General features: G+C 41.0%; 2 protein-coding genes across 7 annotated transcripts in view; one reads left to right on the top strand and one right to left on the bottom strand.

Moving 5' to 3' along the window:
- steap3 (STEAP family member 3, metalloreductase) overlaps nt 1–3609 on the top strand; it is a 38882-nt gene extending 35273 nt beyond the window's left edge. For all 4 annotated transcript variants that reach the window (XM_048534426.1, XM_048534425.2, XM_048534427.1 and 1 more), the window contains one exon: nt 635–3609. In XM_048534426.1, the coding sequence (XP_048390383.1) occupies nt 635–931 (297 nt within the window). In that variant the 3' untranslated portion in view covers nt 932–3609. The remainder of the gene's footprint in view (nt 1–634) is intronic.
- Nucleotides 2195–21461, bottom strand: c7h2orf76 (chromosome 7 C2orf76 homolog). Of its 3 annotated transcripts, none has more exons than XM_059647395.1 (6): nt 21441–21461; nt 16264–16427; nt 13549–13599; nt 12147–12184; nt 3618–3699; nt 2195–2529 (listed from the first exon to the last, which is right to left on the bottom strand). In XM_059647395.1, the coding sequence occupies exons 2-6, from the start codon at nt 16394–16396 to the stop codon at nt 2453–2455; spliced, it is 381 nt and encodes a 126-aa protein (XP_059503378.1). In that variant the 5' UTR covers nt 16397–16427; nt 21441–21461; the 3' UTR covers nt 2195–2452. The 3 variants fall into 3 exon arrangements, with proteins under 3 accessions (XP_059503378.1, XP_048390388.1, XP_048390387.1); XM_048534431.1 differs by lacking the exon at nt 21441–21461 and adding an exon at nt 20976–21094; XM_048534430.2 differs by lacking the exon at nt 21441–21461 and adding an exon at nt 20926–21015.
- Nucleotides 21462–23659: the final 2198 nt, after the last annotated feature.

Here is a 23659-nt window from a genome sequence, read left to right as displayed (position 1 = left end):
CCTTTTTAAGTGGATGTAAATGATGCTATGGCAGATTCAGAACAGACATGAGGAGGAATTACTTCTCTCAAAGGGTTGTGAATCTGTGGCAGATGTCTGGACACTGAATAAATTTGAAGAGATACAGATTTTTAGTGACAGGTTATGAAAAACAGGCAGCAAAGTGGAGGTCAGGCTGAGATGAGATCATCTATGATTGTATTAAATGGTGGAATTTGCTCAGCTGAATTGCCCAGTCCTGTGCCTGGTTACATTTTTTATCCTTTAGTACTAATTTTAAGTATTGTGGCTTTGTGCCTGAGCTACCACTTACTCCTTGTCAATATCTCTAGATTATCAAGTTGTCTGTGTCATACTTTATGGACCTATTTATGTAAAAAGCTATAATTCTATATGACAATCATATTAGTGATTGCACTATTACAAAAGTACATTGAGGATGGTGAATCATGGGAAGTGAAGCAATATTTACAATGTAATGCAAGCATTAAATATGAAGGTATGTGTGAAGCTACCAATAATAGAAATGCATATGAAAAGAAGTGTCCAAGCTAGATAGCTGATGTACTTAATTCAGTTGTAAAAATTGGAATGAAATTCCTTTCTAACCAAGTGAACTTTAATTGTTTTTCAGTCTGGATTTGGAAGTGCTGCATTGGTGATCAGCACTCTGCACACGCTGACATTTGGGTGGGCTAAAGCCTTCAACTCAGCCCAATACAAATTCTACCTGCCACCTACCTTTACAATTGCTCTCATCATACCTTGCATGGTGCTTCTAGCCAGAGCGTACCTGTTCTTTCCTTTTGTTAATCGCAAACTGACACGGATCAGACGTGGCTGGGAGGTTAATCGCCAAGTGAAATCCTGTGGGGGTGGTGATGCTAGACAACTTTCAGATTACCAAGCAGAGAACACTAGCATTGTTTAAGAACTACCTCTGCAATATCTATCACTTATTTTTTGAAAATTTGCTATTTTTCAATTAATTAATCAAGGCACTAATTCTATTTCTAGAGTATTTTGTAAGTTATGAATAAAAGCTTTTTTTGACATGGTTGCTAAAGAATAGTTGTCTGCATTTCTATTTGTTTATGCTTTGTACAGAAAGAATGATTAGCATTTTATTCGAATGAATAGTTTTTAGGAGGGTTGATACTGCAGCAGTTTAGTGTCATTTGTAATATTCCAGAAGAATGTTCAGTATATGGAATAGTACGGAAGAAATATAGAGCAGTGCCAACACAATAGGTAGTTGTAAACATATCAAGCACACATCTTCTTCATAGTGAATCCATAAGATTACAAGATCCAATATCAACAAGCTGCCACAAAGAAACTACTGCATTCTATAAGTCTTGCAGATTGCACACTCTTCCTCTCAGCCCAATAGAGGATATTGACTTGATGTCATCAAACTCTAAACATTAACTGTTTCTCTTTGCATAGATGTGAGCAGAACTGCTGAGGTTTCAGCTAAGATTCAGTTAAGAAACAGGACTAAGCTAACTTAAGTGACTTGCCTTTCATTGGAGCTGGAACAGCTAATTTGTTCATTCTATACCTAGTGATGTGCTTAATAAGTTAGTGTCAAAAACAGCTCAATACCCAAAATGACTTCAGAGGGTAATGTATGGTTACTCCTGCACAATTTAATAACTCATAAAAGGAAAAATACTGCAGATGGCTGGAAATCTGAAATAAACACAATGCTAAAGAAACTGCGTCTAGCAGCATCTGTGAACAGAAATGTTGAATCTCATATGACTTCAGAATAAGAGTTGGGTGGGGGCTGGGAGAGGGGAGACAGAAAATGCTCTCACATGCTGGGCAGGAACACTGATTCTTTACTTACCCCATCAGCAGCTCTTCCAATGTGATTGCTGCCTTTACCTAGTTTAAGTATTTTGTTTGCTGTGTGATGTTTTGGAATGTCGAGTGCGTGTAACAAACAGAAGCTGTGCCTTTCACTCTACTTTTAATGGGATGGAGACAATTTAAACTTCACACTTTTAGTGTAAGTTGGTGATGGTTGGGATTCAATAAGTGAATTTATCTCCATTTGAAAAATATTAACATAACTTGACTACAACATAGTTTCTGATTTCACTCCATCCTTCCAGTTCCTCAACACAAAATAAGAGTGGTCTCCAACCTATTTCAGAATGAATAAGCAACCAATCATAAGCAGGTGGCTATTCCAATCTTTCACCTTTTATTGCAGGGAAAGTACACAGTTATTGCTCAATATTTTAAGGCAAAAACATCATGGAAGAGACTATTAGGCTAACGAAATTAAAGCATACAGTTCTACTGTCAACATTAACAGGAAATAACTAAGTTTATTTATATAGATGAGCACCTTTGATTCATAAACAATTTCAGAATATTCTGAAGAATAAAACATTTGAGCTCATTGAAATTGTTTGAGATTTAGCACATTTTATTTCAATCACCATTTTACTACAGGGTTCTTTTTGAACTTTTCATAATCTTCTCTCTTAAAACAAGCAATTTCAGTTTCATGGGCTGAAAAATAAAGAGACAAACATGAAGGTCTTCTATAATATTTTACAAGCTTGTGTTTTGCACAAAACTAATTATTGAGAAACTCCACTTGTTTGGATCTTTACAGTCCTGGTAAATTCTATCACTGAATTTTACAACAGGAAACAATGGACAGTAATTAGAGGTACAAACAAAAAGCTGATTTTGTTTTTATTTATTGGGAACGATGAGATTTTAATAGTATTACAAACTCTACCCCAAATAAAATCAGCTAGCTTAGGATGGATTGGTGACAGTGACCACATACTGCAGTGTATGTATGGCTGAAAGTGTATTTTAACCACTCATTTGGAAACTAGGTTCAGGCCTCAACTACAAATTGGATAGAATTCAAAACTAGCTTTTTTGACTGGTTATTATAAACAACTTAGATTCCTAAATTTGAAATACAAATAAAATGTCATGTCAAATTCCTTCTTTAGCTAAAATTAAAATTGCATCTAATGTGTTAGTTGGACATATAAATTGACAAAAATAAATAATGCTGCAACATTTCAGTCTTAAAAGTTTAATGTTTAAATACTGTCCGTAAACCTTAAATCAGTGACAAATTTGAAAGCTGGAATTTAGAATAAATAGTCGATAAGCTGAAATTTCATTTGATTTGAATATCTATATTCTATTCTGGAATCTACAACTTGTCCCAAAAAGTAAATTTAAACTAATCAAATTTAAATAGCTGACAAAAAGAAATGCCACTGATCTGTCCAATTTTACCTGCTCTTTAGAAAACTATTTCACATTTACTGTGCATTACTTTGTAAACAGATTTATTTTCACTGTCTGGCAATAGTTTGGGATTGGGCTTTGTTAGCATTCTAACTAGCTTTCAAGTAGGAATCTACATTTTACATGTTTGTTTCATTTAAATGTGGAGTTACTCCTAATTTCTGGTGTTGAAATGTAAAACTACTTTGTGTTTGAAGAGATTCTTGGATCAAACTGGTTTTCACTAAACACAAAGTAATCAAAGCAATTCTGAATGCAATGATTGTATATTCATGCACACAAAATAAAGACAAAATGTTAATGGTTTCCTAATCACCTACCCACTCCTGCTTCTTTCAATGTGCTCGCCTCCTTTAATATAAGTTGGTCATCATTATCCAAACTTACAACGAGATCATTCGTCTGAAAAATGGAAAATAATAAGTACTGCTTTAGAACTGGACATGATAAAAAGCACAACCAGGTCTAGGCACCCCTTTAAACTCCTTATCAATAACATCTGGAAATTTGACCCAAAATTGATGGTCAGCATAGAGATTAGTCATGCAACAGTTTGATATCATTCTTAGATTTCACCATTCTGGTAAGCACTATCACACCAGCAGGACAGACCCATCAGGGTGACAAACCCTGTCATGGAGGTTGAGAGGGAATGACCCTGATCTCCGATGCAGCTCCCATGAAAGAAATATATTGTTAACTGCGGCCTTGCCCTCTCTCAGTTGATTATAACAATACACCTCCCATGTTGAACATTGTTCAAACAAAGTACAGAAGGTAGTAAGGATATAAAATGCTGAGTGGAAAACTTCTAAATGTCCATCACCAAGAGTGGCTTGGTAGTATTATTCCAACTGAACGTTATTTGACACAGCTAGCAAAAATGAGTTTCAGGCAGTAAATCTACTGGACCTCATCCTCTCCAATCTAGCTGTCGTTCCTGTATCTGTCCATGATGTTACTGGTAGGAATGATCACCAAATAATTCTCAGCACCAGGGTGGTTTGAAACCATTTTGCTGTATACATATCTAACAGCTCAAAACTGAGCATCCATATGGCACCTTAGGCCTTTTGCAGCAAGACTGTATTCCATTATGATCAATAACCTTATTGCTTGGAATATTTGTCATGTTTATTCCATTAAATTGGGATAACACTGGTTGAATAAAAAGCACAGGACAGCATGTTAGGAGCAACACTTGACATACTAAAAAATGAGATTTCACCAAGTGAAGCCATGAAACAGGGCTATATACACATGTCAAACAGAAGTAGTAAGCTGTAAGCAGATAACTGATCTGCCATACCACAGGAACAGATCAAAGCTCCTCAATCCTGTCACATGCAATCATTGATGGTAAACAGTTAAACAAATAACAGGTAGTCATTCCATAAACATGCCCATTCTCAATGATGGCAGAGTCTAGCATGTGAGTGCAAAAGACAAGGTTAAAAACCCAGTGGCTCCATCTCAGCCTATTTTTTGAAACTACCACTCAATTTCCTCTCCCCCGCTCAAATACAGATTCCAGCATATCTGATGCAGTTCACATGGTATCAATAAACAATTAAATGCACTGAATAAAGCAAAGACCATGGTCTGAACAGCATCTCAGTTACAGTCCTGAAGTCCTGTGTTGGGGAACTCGCCCCTACTTCAAGCAAAGCTGCATCAGTACAGATACAGTGAAGTGTCCATTTGACAAAATTGGAAATCATCCAGTTCAAATCAAGAAGAAAGACAAATCCAATTTCACCAATTTACTCTTAATCATCCAAATAAAAGGCCAGCACTGACACAAACATCGATGAGCACTTATTACTAACCTGCTTCCCAACTCTCAGTTTGTATTCTACCAGTACCACTCAGCTACAGGCATTACAGCCTTGTTCCAAATATAGAAGAGAGGTGAATTAGACGCCAGCTCAGTGTACTGCCCTCGATAGCAAGGCAACATTTGACTATGATGTTCAGTAGCCCAAATAAAATGAAATAAGTGGGAACCCAGTGGAGATTCCAAAAGCTAGAGCTGACCCAGCACTAGGAAAAACAATTGTAGTGCTGAAAGTCAAAAATGAGTTATTACTCTTTCAGAACCTTACTGCAGGAGTTCCTCAGGACGGTGTTGAAGGCCTAAGTACCATAGCTTCTTTATCAACAACTCTTGATCATGAGCTAAAAATGCTAAAGTTTGATGTTCATCCAGTCCATTTGCAACTCATCAAATAATGATGAAGTCTGTGCCCAACTGCAGCAAGTCCTGACCTGGGCTGAAAAGTGCAAGTAAGTTTCATGCTACAGATGTTAGCCATCTGCCCTTAATATTGACAGCTGAACTCCCAACTATCCTGGGGTCACCACTGACCAGGAATTTAACTGGACTAGTTGCATAAATACTGCAGCTACAACAGAAGTGGATTAATCCCCTCACCACCAAAACATCATCTCCCAAACCATCCACAGCCTCAGCACTTCAGGTGACCTCCCACCCACAGCCTCCAACTTCATCGTTCCTGGACCCACACGGCCCGTTTTTATCTCCTTCCCAAAATTCACAGACCTGACTGCCCTGATCGACCCATTGTCTCCGCCTGCTCATGCCCCACCAAACTTATCGTGACTCCATTTTCTCCCCTTGGACCAGCAACTCCCCACCTACATCCGTGATACCACCCATGCTCTCCACCTCCTCCAAAACTTCCGATTCCCCGGTCCCTGACACCTCATCTTTACCATGGATGTCCAGTCCCTATACACTTGCATTCCTCATGTGTTGACCTAAAGGCCCTCTGCTTCTTGCTGTCCCACAGGTGTGACCAGTCCCCCTCCACTGACACCCTCATCCACTTAGTCGAACTTGTCGTCACCCTTAACAACTTCTTTTTCATATCCTCCCATTCCCTACAGACAAAGGAGTTGGCCATGGGTACCCACATGGGCCCAAGCTATGCCTGCCTCTCTGTTCATTACATAGAACAATCCCTCTTCCATGGCTACACTGGCCCTAAACCCCACCTCTTCCTCCATTACATCGATGACTGTATCGGCGGCGTCTCATGGTCCCACGAGGAGCTCCAATAGTTCATTCACTTCACCAATACCTTCCGCCCCCAACCTCAAGTTCACCTGGACCATCTCTGATACCTCTCTCTCCTTCCTGAACCCTCTGTTTCCATCTCTAGCAACCACCTGGAAACCAATATCCATTTCAAGCCGACCGACTCTCACAGCTACCCAGAATACACCTCCTCCCATGCACCTTCCTGCAAAAATGCCATCCCCTATCCCCAATTCCTTCGCCTCCACTGCGTCTGCACCCAGGCTGAGGCATTACACTCCCGAACATCTCAGATGTCCTCATTTTTCAAGGACCACAATTTCCCCTCCCCACTGTGGTTGCAAACGCACTCGACTGTCTCCCGCATTTCTCACAACTCATCCCTCACACCCCCTCCACACAAACACAACCAAAACGGAATCCCCTTCATCCTTACGTACCAGCCCACCAACCTCCAGATCCAATGCATCATCCTCCAACACTTCTGCCATCTGCAATCCGACCCCACCAAAGACATTTTTCCCTCTCCACCCTTGTCTGCATTCCGGGGGGACCAATCTCTCTGTGACTCCCTTGTCTGCTCCACACTCCCCTCCAGCCCCAGCACACCTGGCACTTTTCCCTGCAACCACAGGAAATGTTACACCTGCCCCTAAACCTCCCTTCCGTCCCAGGTCCCAAGATGTCCTTCCACATCTGCTAGTGTGGTATACTATATCTGCTATTCCAGATGTGGCCTTCTCTACATCAGTGAACCCAAGCGGAACACCTCTGCTCAATTTGCAACAAACAACTGCACCTCTCAGTCGCGAACCATTTTAACTCCCCCTCCCACTCCTTAGACGACATGTCCATCTTGGGCCTCCTGCAGTGCCACAACGATGCCACCCGAAGGTGGCAGGAACAGCAATTCATATTTCACTTGGGAACCCTGCATCAATATGGACTTCACAGGCTTCAAAATGTACCCTCCCCCAACCGCATCACAAAACCAGCCCAGTTTTCCCCACCCCCTAACCTGTCTTTCCTCCCACCTATCCCCTCCTCCCACCTCAAGCCCCAGCCCCCATCTCCGACCTACTAGCCTCATCCTGCCCCTTTGACTTGTCTGTCCTTCGTGGACTGACTGATCCCCTCCCCAACTCCCCATCTACACTCACCTCTACTGGCTCCAACCCCACCTCTTTGACCTGTCTGTCTCCTCTCCACGTGTCTTCTCCTTTATCCATCTCTATCCGCCTCCCCCTCTCTCGCTATTTATGTCAGAATCCCCTTCCCTTCCCCCATTTCTGAAGAAGGGTCTAGCCCGAAACGTCAGCTTTCTTGCTCCTCTGATGCTGCTTGGCCTGCTGTGTTCATCCAGCTCTACACCTTATTCTCTTGGATTAATCTGTGGTTATGTGACACACCATAACATTTCTATAATCAATAAGGCATAGTCTGGAGTTTTATGGACTAAATTTGACTAGTCTGGATAAGTATCACTCCAAAAACACTCAGAAACCTGACACAATCCAGGACAAAACAGCCCATTTGACATCCAATGCATTACATAATCACAAGAACACCAATGTTCATCTCTCATGTTGAACGACAATAGTCCTCCTCATCTGAACCCGGAAGGATTCCTTTAATTCCTCTAGATGACACGATTCAAGAGCATTTCTGCCTAGCCTCTCACACCCATAAATCTGACATAATCTAGTAACCTCTTCTGTTGCCTGTGTTCTTACTAATGCCAACACCTCTGCTCAATGACCTACAGCAGCTTCCAGTCAAACAAAATCTCAATTTTAAACATCTCAGCAGTGTTTCCAAATCATTCCATACCTTGCACCCCGCCTAATCTCTGAAATGGCCTCCAACTCCACAGTCCTCAGAGACATTTGTGACATCTAATTCTAGCTTCTTGAGCATTCCCAATTTTAGTTGCTCCACAAATAACAGCCACACCTTAAGATCCTGAAACCCTAAATTCTGGAAATCCATACTCTCTGACTCTCCAACTCTCCTTCCATAGGATATTCCATAAAACCTACCTCTTTAATCAAACTTTGGAAAATCAGCCATAATGTTACCTTATGTGACTCAGAGTTTACCTTGGCTTTATAATGTTTCTGTGATAATTTGGTATGTTAACAGTGTTTTATCAATAAGATTTTTTAAAAATTCTCCCTTCTCAAGTGCGTAATCATCACAGGGTCTATTATCTACAAGATCCAGTACTACAACTCACAATGGGTAATTGAGCAGCATCTTCCCAAACCTAAAGCTGCTGCCCAAAAGGACAAAGGAAGCAGTCATATGGGAACTCCATCATTCCATAAATTGACCTCCAGTTACACTTAGAAGTATATCACAATCCCTTCATAGACACCAAGTTAAAATCCCAAACCTCTACAATAACAAAACTAAGGAAATACCAAAAGCAATTCAAGAATGCACTTCAACATCATCTTCACAAGAACAATCTGAGAAGGATAAACACAGATCTTACCAGTGAAGACAACATTCCATAAATAAGTAAAAGAAATTTTGAGAAGATTTGTAGCTCAGGTTGAGCTCCTGGATGTGAGTTTGCTCGCTGAGCTGGAAGGTTAATTTTCAGACGTTTCGTCACCATTCTAGGTAACATCATCAGTGAGCCTCCGACGAAGCTTCATCGGAGGCTCACTGATGATGTTACCTAGAATGGTGACGAAACGTCTGAAAACTAACCTTCCAGCTCAGCGAGCAAACTCACATCCAGAAGTAAAAGAAAAATAAATTCCAAATTTATGATTCCAAATACTTATCTCCATGAGACTCTATGCGGAGCCCTGGATACTGTCAACTTTTTAATGCTGACATACAAACACACAATGAGAATGCTAGGTGCGAGACTGTCTTACAACTTGTATGCTTATTTTTCAAATAAGCAACCATTAAAATATGCACAGAAAAATCAGTTGCTTTGAGGAGCTCTGATGACAGTTTTATTAAAAAATGTCCCAAACTAGGTTCCACCATAACTTATTACCAAATGCATAACTTGTATAATTATGTAGTGAGTGTGGTGTCAATTTCAATTATGGTCCTCACAAAAAAGCTACATGAAATCTGAAGAAGCAAACATAGAAACAGAGAACATTGTGGGAGTAGCTGATCAAGCCTGTTCCAGCATTCAATATGATCATGGCTGATGTAAGGGCTGACCATGTTTGAAAGACACAAATGGCCAACAAGGGTTAAATAGAATTAAACAACCTGCTCCAGCATTTCAGTGAAACATAAAGATACCTTTGAACAGGACTATTCCAAGGTGAATGGGAGACCCTACGAACAAGCAACCATCCATGACAGTTTGATAACATGATGCCTAAGGATAGACACAAGTTCATTAAAATACAACAAGTCATGGATTCCAGCATCAATAGAACAAAGAACAAAGAAAATTACAGCACAGGAACAAGCCCTTTGGCCCTCCAAGCCTGCGCCAATCCAGATCCTCTATCTAAACCCGTCGCCTATTTTCCAAGGATCTGTATCTCACTGCTCCCTGCCCATTCATGTAACTGTCTAGCTACATCTTAAATAGCGCTACTGTGCCTGCATCTACCACTTCCGCTGGCAACACCTTCCAGGCACCCACTACCCTCTGGGAAAAGAACTTTACACGCATATCTTCCTTAAATTTTCCCCGGTAATTGAGTTCCCTACTGTGGGAAAAAGCTTCTTGCTATCCACCTTGTCTATACCTCTCACAATTTTGTAGACTTCAATCAGGTCCCCCCTTAACCTCTGTCTTTCTAATGTAAATAATCCTAATCTACTCAACCTCTCTTCATAGCTAGTGCCCTCCGTACCAGGCAACATCCTGGTGAACCTCCTCTGCAACCTCTCCAAAGCATCCACATCCTTTTAGTAATGTGGCAACCAGACTTGTACGCAGTATTCCAAATGTGGTCGAACCAAAGTCCTGTACAACTGCAACATGACCTGCCAACTCGTGTACTCAATCCGCCGTCCGATGAATAAAAGCATGCCATATGCCTTCTTAACCACTCTACTGACCCGAGTATCGACCTTCAGGGTACAATGGACCGTAACACCCAGATCTCTCTGTGCATCATTTTTCCCCAGGGCTTTTCCATTTACCACATAGTTCGCTCTTGAAAGGATGTTGTCCCATTAGGTAAACAGCACCAGCTGATCATCCATCTCAGTATCCTTGTCTTACTTTTGGCTTATATCCTTTGCTCTTTTAGCTTTAAAAACTATATCCAACTCTCTCTTGAAAACATTCAATGTTTTGGCCTCAACCGTTTTCTGTGGTAGAAAATTTGACAAGTTCACACTCTCTGGGTAAAAAAAATTTCTCCCTACCTCCAGCCAACCCATTTCCTTAAACTGTGACACTTGGTCTGGACCCCCTAGTCCTGAGGAACACCCTTCCTGTATTTACTGGTCATGTTCTGTTGGAATTTTGTAGATTTCTATGAGATCTGCACTCATTCTTTTAAACGTCAGTGAACATAGTTCTAAAGTTTTGGTAAGAACATTTCCGTGACATTGAATTTCAAGAAAATAATTTTCTGTTTGACGGATCTGAACAAGCTGAGCCACTTTCAAAGGGGCTTTAAATGTCACTCCTTCAAAATGCAGAAAGCAGTATTAACTGCATTCATCTCCCATATTATTGAAATTAGGTGGTGTTGGATTAACAGAAATAAAAAGGGCATTCTTACTGCAGATTGATAGAACTACTATTGCCAGAGTTGACAATAGAAGCATGACATGAACTGATCACTGCTGAAAACAATTGTGTTATCAAAAACAGCAATTAGAATGTAAGACTAACTTTCTTCCAAGAATGTCAAAACAACGTTAAAAACTGAACTAATGTCAAGATAAATATTACAACAATTACTTTCACAGCTGCTGGATTACTTATGGAACTGATATTGGCCATTATTACAGATTAATAAAATCTAACCTTCATATAAACACCAGTTAATTATTCTTCAATAGTTTTTGGAGCCTTGTGCTATTGAAAGTGAAAATAAACATCTCTTCAAACAAAAATGTTAAAAATAAAGAGTGCTGAAAGAAAATAGAATTAGAAACTACATTCCAAAAATTAGGATCAGAAGATTAAAACTTGGATTAGGTTTCTTATGAAAGCTATCATTTATAAGTTGAGAGGCCAGGCCAAAACAAAAACACTTCCAGAATTAAAATACTCCTATGCATTTGTAGCAGGAAAGTTGCCTACTAAAGGCAGCTTTCGAAATGATGTTGTACATAGATGTCAACACAGAGTGGGTGTATAAATTGGTAAATTAATTTTCATGAACTATAAAGCGAAGCGTTTTGCCGCAAGAAAGAAAGAAACCACATACTGCTTGGATAATAATAGCCTAAATGGCATACAGGAACTAAGAGATCCAGGGGTGCGTAGTAAAAGCTAATAACCTTGATTTCTTCATTGCATGAAATAGTCAGTGTGTCCAAGAATGTCGCATTTTAAAACCTTAACATCTGTAAAACTGAACTAGGATCAGTGTGCAAAGCTGTTAGTTGCCATGTATAAAACAGAATACATATATCTTATATATATTGTATACAAATATATATACAGTGCAGGTCTTTGGAAGATTCTAACATGTAAGGAAATTAGAGTTTTGTATTAATGTACAATCAAGTGCAGTAATTTTTTTTGTTAGTGCATCATGGATTACAATTAGGATATTAAAATTTTACGCAACAAAAATAAAAAAAGTAAAAGGTCTTCAGCATTTAAATATACCTTTGCTCCATGTGCTTGGTGAATAGTCTTTAATGTATCTGCAGAGAGATTATAAAATTAGTAAAAGTTACTCTGTTCGGAAACAAAAAGAAAATCAGACCTGGATGATTCTGTCCCTGCTTTCTCAACCTGTGTTTAACATTGTAGATTTCTCATTCTCTGTTCTTGTTTTCCCCACTCAGTGAACCTGGTGTTAGATTTAGGGGTCAGATCCTTTTGTAAACAAAAAAAATTCAGGTTTTTCCCTCTAAAGCCTGGGAGAGTCATGCTGGAACTACAAATAGATAGAGAATATCAGACATAATTAAATTATTTAGCTGAATCATAATTACTTACTTTCCCTCAAATAAGGGCACTCAAAAAACTGAAACAACAATAGCACTGGTGCTTCACAGCTTTCTTAGCTCTTCCTAAACTCAGGAGCAGGCACAAGGAAAATAACTAAAACTAGAAAGAAGGTTGACAGCAGCCTGGGTAATATAGTGTATGATATTCATGATTTAGAGGGAAGACATAACTACCAGTCATCTGCAACAGTAGGAACATGCAGTACCATGACCAACACCGCTCATGATGAGTAGACTAAAACATAAGTTGAAACACTGACCGCTATAACACTTGGGGACTGTATCTCATGGCTAGAAATATTCAAAGGTTATCTGCAGAATGATAATGTAGAGACTGGTTGTCGCACTTTATGGTATTTCAGAATCATTGAAATGGTACTTAAATGAAATATGTTGGGCCAGATTTTCCAAGGAGTAGCAATCATAATTAGACTGACACTTCCCTCCACTTTTTTTCCTTAAAATGTTAAGAAAGAGCTCTGCATTCCGATTATGTCTCCTTCAGAAATGCTCAGTGTACTTTAAATCTGACAAGTCTCTCATAGTGCAGGACAGTCAAGGGAAGTGAACCACGACTTTTTCTCACAGCATTAAGTGCAGTATTGTACAATTCAAATGTTCAGCAGCACAGACAACCACTATGAAAGCCCTGTGAAAGGCCAAGTCTGCAAAGTAAGCATGAAGGTAGGCGCATCTGGAGAGGGGAATAATCTGGGTTGTGTTAGGGGTGGGTCTGGGAGAGGTGTACTTAGGCATGTGGCAATTTATGTAGGATTTAAGCTAGGCTTTAAATTGTCCAATATTTCCTGGGTAAGAGTTAACTTTCCTGCAGTGGAACCGTGTTAAATGGATATTTCTAAGTATTCATTGCCACAACAGGGATTCCGCTGGTTACTAATATGCAATTCCCAACTACATTGCAGAAATGATTATCTAGCCACCAGAATATCCAGGCAATTATTTTAATGAAATCCTTACATAAATGAAAATATGTTCAATTTCTAATTATTAAAATGGCAGCTAAATTAAGCTATTTCAATTCTAATGCAACATACCATAGGTGTATTTCTTAAAAGGTGGTGGAAGACCAGGTTTTGAAGATAAATCTGCGGAAAGCCAAGACAAACAGAATAAATAACGTTTTTTCTTTGATAATCTGCATCAGTCACCATGTTTGGGTAAGCTGCAGTCGTTGCTCAAAGATGTCAAAAATATAACTTCAACTGAATGGGAACATGACAAATTACAATTAGCATAAAGGAAATAGCACTTGAATACAAAAGATTCATCAAGTAAGAAACTGTAGTCAAAACACAGGAGGACATTTAGCCCATTCAGTCCATGTTAGCTCACACAGCAATCCAGTCATTCCTACCATATACACCAGAAAATTTATTTCTGTTAAGATCCTTTCAACTACCACCATCCCTTTCAGCAGGAAGTTCCAGTTCATTACCATTCATTGCATAAAAAGTTCTTCCTCACATCTCCACATCACAAACGCAACTTAAATGCATAAGTAAAACCAAAAGAACTGCGGATGCTGCAAGTCAGAAACTAAAATAGAAATTGCTGCAGAAGCTCAGCAAGTTTGGCAGCATCTGTGAAGAAAAATGAGAATTAACGTTTCATGTCCGGTGACCCTTCCTCGGAGCTTAAAAATGCATATTGTGTCACACTTGCATCATCAGCTAATACAAAAAGCCTTCACTCGTCTACCCTATCTAAAGCTGTCACAGAGTAATAAGACCCTATAAAATCTCACCCAAAGCTTCTTGGTTCCGAAAAAATGCCAGCTTCTCAGTGTTCTTGTAGCTATATTACCACAGAGTCAGAAAATGTACAGCATGAAAACAGACTCCTTGGTCCCACTCACCCACACCAATCAGACATCTTAAATAAATCTAGTCTCATTTGCTGGTATTTGGCCCATATCCCTCTTAACCCTTCCTAATCCTATATCCATCCAAATGCCTTTTAAATGTTGTAATTATACTAGCACCCACTACATCCTCTTGCAGCTCATTCCACACATGCACCACTTTCTGTGTGAAAAAGGTTGTCCTTTAGGTCTTTTTAAAATCTTTCCCCTATCACTCTAAACCTATGCGCTCTAGTTTTGGATTCCCCAACCCTGCAGAAAAGACCTTGGCTATACACCCTATCCATGCCCCTCATGATTTTACAAACCTCTATAAAGGTCACCCCACAGCCTTTGATGCTCCAGGTAAAATATACAAAGCCTATTTAGCCCTCCTTATAGCTCAAACCCTCCAACCCCGGCAAAATCCTTGCAAATCTTTTCTGAACCGTTTCAAATTTCACAATGTCCTTCCTACGTTGGAGAAGAGAATTGCACACAGTATTCCAGAAGTGGTCTAATCAATATCCCTTACAGCCACAACATGACTTCCCAACTCCTCCAATATTCAATGCACAGGCCAATAAAGGCAAGCATACCAAACACCATACCAATCTCTTATCTCTGAATCCACTTTCAAGAAACTAACGAACATGCGTTCCAAGGTCTCTTTGTTCAGCAGCACTCCCCAGGACGTTACAATTAAGTGTGTAAGTCCTGCCCTGATTTGCCTTTCCAAAATGCAGCACCTCACATTTATCTAAATTAAACCCCATCTGCTACTCCTCAGCCCAACGATCCATCTGAACAAGAGCCTATTGTACACTGAGGCAACGTTCTTCGCTGTACATTATACCTGCAAGTCATCTGCAAACTCACTGGCCATATCATACTTTGAGAACAACTTTGTAAATTTTCTCTGCACCCTCAAGGACATTCAGGCCCTTCCTAAACTGTCATAATTAAAACTGGGTACTGTACTTATAGCCTTAACCAGAATATTATAAAGTTTTGTCATAACTATCCTGTTTTGCACTCGATACCTCTACTTATTAAGTGCAAGATCCCTTTGCTAACTCTAACATGAATAGTCCTGCACCTTTAAATATTTTAGGTACATGAAACCCCAGGACCCTCTATATCTGCATATTGTTCAGGATTATACTATGAAGTATATATTACGTCTTCATACCAATGCTACCAAAACACGTTACCTCACACGTCTCTGTATTAAATGCTATTAGGCATTTGTCTGTCCATTCTAGCCTATGTTATCTTGCAGCTGATTGGTATCCTTACTGTTTGTCACACCTACAAGATTGGTATCATCAGGTTTGGACATAATATCCATAATGTGTATATATTAAATGAAAAATAAACTCTCAGTTATTGCACATTTCACAACCCAAGAAGTAATTTACATTCAAGTTTAGTATTTTCAAATATAATCACTGCTGACAGCTGCCAATTTGTGCTCTAATAGTAATGAAATAGGTTTGGCAGGACAATAGCAAATTTAATTTTAAATGATTAGATAGACTGTCTTTTGTGATATTGGTTGAGAAATAACTATGGTCAGAGAGCGCTTCTGTTGTTCCACAAGATAGCTAAGAAATCGCATTTCCATTTGAGAAAACAGACAAGATTTCAATTTAAGGCAGAATGCAGTAGTACATCAGTTTCCCAATTAATGTTGTGTTAATGGTATCATTCATTTTGTCATTTGATCTCTCCTACCCTCTATCATATCAGACCTTTGGTCTTTAACCCATCCATTACTAAAACTGCCCAGTTCTGATGAAAGGCCAGAACTGTGTTTCTCTCTCCACAGATGCTGCCAAACTTGATCAAGTATTTCTACAAGTTTCTGTTTTTTATTAAACAAAATAACTCTTGCCAATTATCTCACCGTTCTGGAGAAACTTAAGGAATTCCTTTACAGTTTGATTTACATTAACGTCATGGTAGACCACGGGTTTGAAATTGCGATGTTCAAAGGACCGCACCAAACGAATTGTGACAGTTACTTTCTCAGGAGACATGTGTTGCACCAGGAATTTTAATATGTTGAGCCTATGAAGTGCAAAGGAATAAGTGAGTTAACCTGTGATGACAAAGAGAATTTTGTGCACAGTTCAAATTTAACATTTGAATACCAGGAAGTCTTTCCTCATGAAAATACATTTTTATATATTCAAAAACATCAATTTCTGTTTTCCTGCAGCTTATGCAGTCATTTGAGGCTACAACAGAACATAACACACAAAATGCATTAATCGGTAGTCCTCAAAATTGATTCAGTAATAAGACTGAATCTCGAGATTTGGCCAACATGTGACTCAGTACTTAGCACTGCCACCTCACACAGCCAGGGAGCCAGGTTCGATTCCACCCTTGGGCAACTGTCTGCGTGGAAGTTGCACAATCTGTCAGCACCACAGTGGTTCAGTTCTTAGCACTACTACCTCACAACGCCAGGGGCTCAGGTTCAATTCCACCCATGGGCAACTGTGTGTGGGGTTTGCACATTCTCCTTGTGTCTGTGAGAGTTTTCTCCCACAGTCCAAAGATGTGCAGGTCAGGTGGATTGGCTATGCTAAATTGCCCATAGTATCCTGGGATGTGTAAATTAGATAGATTAGCTATCAACAATGTAGAGCTAAAACGAAAGGATAGTGCATCTGGGTGGGATGCTCATTGGAGGAGTGGTGTGGGTTTTTTGGACCGAATGGCCTGTTTCCACACTATAGGGGTTTGCAATTAATTTAACCACGTAAACACTTAAGAACAGAAAACAAGCAACAATCTACATGGCAAGCCCAGAGAGAGTGCAAAGAGTACATTAAGATTTTCTGCATCCAGTGTAACTGAGACTGAAGTCCAAAGAAGATAGGGTACAAATCAATATAGTATAGTTATTGTCATTTTGTTGGCATAGCTGTTGCAATGATTCAACTTTTTTTTTAAAAGTCTACTTTTTAAAAACAAAAGTTGGTTCATGATAACGTTGGCATTGCTGGCTAGGTGAGCGTTTATCATTCTTGAGAAGGTGCAAGTTAGCTTTCACATATCTATTGCCTTGTTGTTCCAGGTGGTAGAGGTTTGGAAGGCACTGTCAGAACAGTCTTGATGAGTTACTCCAATACATCATGTAGATGGCATACACTACTGTCACTGTGATGGCAAAGGGCATGAATATTGAAGGTGGTGAACAGGGTACCAGTCAAGCTGGCTACTTCATCCTGAATAACATCAAACCTCTTGAGGACTTGAACTTAGGGGTCAATCAGTAAATTTGTGGAAAATATGAAAATCGGAAAGTGGTAAATAGAGAGGAAGATAGCCTTAGATTACATGGGGATATCGAAAGGCTGGTCTGATGGGTTGATCAACAGAAGGTAATCCAAAATCCATGTATAAGTTGATGCACTTTGGCATTACAAAGTGGGTGGGAATCTGGAATGCGCTGACTGAAAAGGTGGTACAGGCAGAAACCCTCAGAATAGTTGAGAAGCATTTAGCTGTGCATTCTCAATGCCAACGCAGACAATGCTATGGGCCTTGTGCTAGAAAATGGGATTAGAATAGCTAAGTGCTTATTTTTAACTAGTGCAGACTGGATGGGCCAAAGAACCTTTTCCTGTGCTGTAGACATCTCTGAAACTAAGACTCTACAAAAGTGTCGGTAGAAATACATTCATTCTCATAGATGGTCGATACACAGACACTTGGGAGTTAGAGTCCACATACTGCAAAATTCCTAGACTCTGAAGTACTCTTTGAGCCACCTATGTGCTAGACAAGTGCAGCATCTGTCAGTGGGAAATCCCAAGTTCCTGATAGTAGGGGATTCAGCAAGTGAACATCAAGGGAAGGTTTTCGTTTACATCTGTTGGATATCAGTGACTCATACTTGTGTGGCATGAATGTTAGTTGCCATTTATCAGCCCAATTTAATTTTTTTAAACACAGGTCTTTTAGATTAGATTAGATTCCCTACAGCGCGGAAACAGGCCCTTCGGCCCAACAAGTCCACACCGCCCCTTGAAGCATCCTACCCAGACCCATCCCCCTATAACCCACACACCCCTGAACACTATGGGCAATTTAGCATGGCCGATCCACCTAGCCTGCACGTCTTTGGACTGTGGGAGGAAACCGAAGCACCCGGAGGAAACCCACGCAGACATGGGGAGAATGTGCAAACTCCACACAGGCAGTTGCCCGAGGTGGGAATTGAACCTGGGTCCCCGTGAGGCTGCAGTGCTAACCACTAAGCCACCTATGGCTACTTTAGTATCCGAGTGTTAAACATTGTGCAGTTATCAGCAAACATCCCTACTGCTGATCTTATGGAGGAAGGCAGTTCATCAACAGATTAACTTCTGTCGATCAACCCATCTGACCAACCTGTCTACATAGTAGCCAAGGACACTACTATAACGAACTCCTGCAGGTTATGGCCAGAGGCCAAGGTGACTAACTTGCAACAACCACAGCCATTTTCTTTTTTGCCAGGTTTGATCTGAAGCAGCTGAGAATTTTCATTCATTCACATTGGCTCCAAAATGCCTTATTCAATGAATGCTGCCTTGCTCTTTTGTACGAGCAGAACCCAGACTGAGTGTCAGTGAGCAGGTTATTCCTTTGCAAGTGACCCCTGGTAGCACTGTCAGCAACCCTTTGTCACTAAATTGAGAGTTTTGGCTACATTGGATTTGTCCTATTTTACACACGGGGAAGATCTGGTTAAGTTTTCATGATGTGAGGTATATGCCAGCATTGTAGCTGTACAGATAGAGCTTGGTGAGGGCATCATCATCCAGATTGGTCGCCAGAACTAAGATTTTTGTAAATTAGTTATTTGATACTAAAATCCTCATCTAGCTTCACTAGCAGTCTTTCCAGATACCTAACTTAGCCATACTTTACCTATTGTATGTCAGAAGTTGTTACCTGTAACTCTAGCATATGAATCTGAGTGAGAAAAAGAGATTTCAGAAGCTAAAATTTTAATCATTGTACCTTCCAGACACATGCATTTCTCTGATGCACAAGTTTCTAAAAATAAGGAAGCCGAGTCAAAAATTAAACATGAATTTACCCAGCAAGGTCCAGAAATGAATGTCAAATTATAATGAAGTGATGCAGCTTTGTACAAATATGAAATGAACAATTATACTATATTTCTAGCATCTTGAGACACCTATCACTCCTTTATTGTCCTTCATAAATAGAATGAAGAAATGCATAATGAAAACAAAAACAGAAATTACTGGAGAAACTCAACAGGTCTGGCAGCATGTGGATAGAAAATAGAGTTAACACTGAGTCCAGTTATGGTTAGAATTTTGAGTTTTTCCAACCACGTGTTTTCATTTCAGTTCTTCAGCATCTACAGTTCTTTGTTTTATTTTAGCATAGATTGATGCTTGGCTAAAGAGAAAACAGGAGTGTATGAATAAATATTTATGTTTTCAAGTTGGTGGATCGTAAGTGAACGGGTTAAGTATTGAGGCCTTAGCATTTTATAATCTATGTTAGTAAATTAGATGAGGGGAATAAGCATGATGTATCCAAGTTTCATATATAATTCAGACTCCCTTTTGCAGTTCCTCAGATGGAACACCAGCCAAAACAAGTGGCCATAAATTGATCCTGTTTCTTCTATTCCAAGTTGCAAACCCCTCCAAAAAAAAAATCACTTTCTGCAGGCATAAACAACTCAGACAAGTGCTTCTGCTTTCCCACAACCCATTTGCTTCCTACTTCAGCCAGAAGTGCTTTATCAAAAATGTTCTGTCAAACTGCAGGGCACTGCACCGACAGACAACATCTGCAGCTCTGCTTCGCACAGACAAAACTTAAATTCAGTTGAAATTCATCACAAACCTGAGAATAAGTGGTGGGGGGGGGGGGGGGAGAAAGAGTGAAATCTGGAATATTAGAAATATTTTTGAATGAACTATTGCGAGGACACCAGGATACTTAAAGCTGAGCCGGCCCTAACAAAACCTGGGTGCCCCATTTATCCCACGTTGATGGAACCCAAAGTACATAGATCAATTTATCTGACTTTTTCAATAACGTTACTCAATAAGTCGAACTGAAAGACCATATCCTCATGAGGATACGGTTTCAGTCAGACACTCGCCTTCATCATTTCACTTGCTGGTTATCCATCGCAGATGGCTCTCCAGGTGGTTTTCCTGCTTAAAAAAAAGACAAGACCTACACTACAGCAGGGATCAAACATTTCACATCCTGGAGCGGAAATATTGGCCAAAACCAGCCTGCTCCTAATTCCTAAGCATTGCATGAATGTCACTCAGGGGGATGAGTTGCGATTCTGATTCTCAACCTCTTTTTCCCGAACGTCCTCCGACCTCTTCCCAATACTGACCCCCATTTTCCACCCAGTCCTGTTCCCTAAAATCAGCCATTTTATGAAAACAACTGCAGACCAGAGCAGGAGACGGGAGGTAGCAGTAATATAACACGATCCCCAAATATACACACATATACTTTACATACACACATACTTTCTCTTTTGAGTTTAATTCTGTTATACCTTGTCTAGCTCCCCAACACGCACTAATCCGAAACACCAGTAGTAATTACCTTCAACACCTGCGCACTCGTATGCGATCCAAATCCCGCGACATTCACTTCTCCCGCGTCCCGTTTCTGTGTGAACACCCCGAAGTCGCTTACCGCACGCCTTCTAATAACTGCACAATCTCTACTTTACCGTAATATTCCCATTACATCGTGTATACCGCAACACCACAGGGTGGAGTGCCCCAATGTCCTCAAATAAAACAAAACTCACAAAAAGAGCTCCTATTATTAGCGACTATTAATTCAAGCATAAGATTTTTTAAATGAACTTATTGCTGCTTTCAACAATCTTTCGAACACGACACGTTAGGTAAAACTCCTCCCTTTTTTCCACTAACATTTCTGCCTATTACTTTAGATCAATCCCAGTTGGTTATTAATTCCCTGCTGACATAAAAATTTCCTTCCTATCCGCTCAATTTAGAACTCCAAAATTTTTTATGCATTTATTTTGAAGAAAACAACCTGAGACAATCCAGTATAACAAAGTGTGAAGCTGGATGAACACAGCAGGCCAAGCAGCATCTCAGGAGCACAAAAGTTGACGTTTCAGGCCTAGACCCTTCATCAGAGAGGGGGATGGGGGGAGGGAACTGGAATAAATAGGGAGGGGGAGGCGGACCGAAGATGGAGAGAAAAGAAGATAGGTGGAGAGGAGAGTATAGGTGGGGAGGTAGGGAGGGGATAGGTCAGTCCAGGGAAGACGGACAGGTCAAGGAGGTGGGATGAGGTTAGTAGGTGGGAAATGGAGGTGCTGCTTGAGGTGGGAGGAAGAGATGGGTGAGAGGAAGAACAGGTTAGGGAGGCAGAGACAGGCTGGGCTGGTTGTGTGATGCAGTGGGGGGAGGGAACAAACTTTCCCCCTCGCAGTGGTCGAGAACACCCTTGACCGCGTCTCCCGCATTTCCCGTAACACATCCCTCACACCCCGCTCCCGCCACAACCGCCCAAAGAGGATCCCCCTCGTTCTCACATACCACCCCACCAACCTCCGGACACAACGCATCATCCTCCGACACTTCCGCCATCTACAATCCGACCCCACCACCCAAGACATTTTTCCATCCCCACCCTTGTCTGCCTTCCAGAGAGACCACTCTCTCCGTGACTTCCTTGTTCACTCCACACTGCCCTCCAACCCCACCACACCCGGCACCTTCCCCTGCAACCGCAGGAAGTGCTACACTTGCCCGCACACCTTCCTCACCCCCATCTCAGGTCCCAAGATGACTTTCCATATTAAGCAGAGGTTCACCTGCACATCAGCCAATGTGGTATACTGTATCCATTGTACCCGGTGTGGCTTTCTCTACATTGGGGAAATCAAGCGGAGACTTGGGGACCGCTTTGCAGAACACCTCCGCTCGGTTCGCAATACACAACTGCACCTCCCAGTCGCGAACCATTTTAACTCCCCCTGCCATTCTTTAGATGACATGTGCATCATGGGCCTCCTGCAGTGCCACAAGGATGCCACCTGAAGGTTGCAGGAACAGCAAATCATATTCCGCTTGGGTACCCTGCGGCCCAATGGCATCAAAGTGGACTTCACCAGCTTCAAAATCTCCCCTTCCCCCACCGCATCCCAAAACCAGCCCAGTTCGTCCCCTCCCCCCACTGCGTCACACAACCAGCCCAGCTCATCCCCTCCCCCCACTGCATCCCAAAACCAGCCCAGCCTGTCTCTGCCTCCCTAACCTGTTCTTCCTCTCACCCATCCCTTCCTCCCACCTCAAGCCGCACCTCCATTTCCTACCTACTAACCTCATCCCACCTCCTTGACCTGTCCGTCTTCCTTGGACTGACCTATCCCCTCCCTACCTCCCCACCTATACTGTCCTATCTTCTTTTCTCTCCATCTTCGGTCCACCTCTCCCTCTCTCCCTATTTATTCCAGAACCCTCTCCCCGATCCCCTCTCTGATGAAGGGTCTAGGCCCGAAATGTCAGCTTTTGTGCTCCTGAGATGCTGCTTGGCCTGCTGTGTTCATCCAGCTCCACAATTTGTTATCTTGGATCCTCCAGCATCTGCACTTCCCATTACCTCTGAGACAATCCAATATTCTTTCATCATTAAAAGTTTTCAATGACAAAGTCACTTTAAATCTTCTCGGTATCCCATCAATTGTGATCAAATCTTCTCTGTGATGGGGAGGCAAACTATCCAAGCCTAACTAGTGTTTTATACAATTAGAACTTAGAACAGTAGAGCACAGTACAGGCCCTTCGGCCCACGATGTTGTGCCAACCTATTATCCTACCCTAAGATCAATCTACCCTACATTTTACTATCCTCCACGTGCCTATCCAAGAGTCACGTCTAACTTAGTTTCTAATATTTCATTCATTGACTGATCCAGGAATTATTCTGTCCAGACTGAAATATCAGCTTTCCTGCTCCTCTGATGCTGCCTGGCCTGCTGTGTTCATCCAACTCTACACCTTGTTATTTCAGATTCTCCAGCATCGACAGTTCCTATTATCTCTCTCAATGGAAGGAAGGTCGTTTTTCATGATGGATTGGACAGCGTTCGCAACTTTCTACAATTTCTTGCAATCTTGGGGCAAAGCAGTTGTCATACAAAGCTGTGATGCATCCAGATAGGGTGTTTTCTATGGTGCATTTATAAAAATCAGTAAGTCATTGCCAACTTTCCTTAATCTTCTGAGGGAGTGATGGTATTG

The sequence above is a fragment of the Stegostoma tigrinum genome, chromosome 7, assembly GCF_030684315.1.
Source record: "Stegostoma tigrinum isolate sSteTig4 chromosome 7, sSteTig4.hap1, whole genome shotgun sequence".
NCBI lineage: Eukaryota > Metazoa > Chordata > Chondrichthyes > Orectolobiformes > Stegostomatidae > Stegostoma > Stegostoma tigrinum.
This window is presented reverse-complemented; position numbering and strand designations above follow the sequence as displayed.

Excerpts from the sequence above, each read along its gene's own strand:
- c7h2orf76 (XM_059647395.1), bottom strand. The coding sequence starts at position 16,396 with ATGTCTCCTGAGAAAGTAACTGTCACAATTCGTTTGGTGCGGTCCTTT. Across the intron at positions 12,185-13,548 it reads TTTTAAGAAATACACCTATG|ATACATTAAAGACTATTCAC; the intron begins GTATGTTGCATT and ends ATCTCTCTGCAG. Across the intron at positions 2,530-3,617 it reads ATTGAAAGAAGCAGGAGTGG|CCCATGAAACTGAAATTGCT; the intron begins GTAGGTGATTAG and ends TTTATTTTTCAG.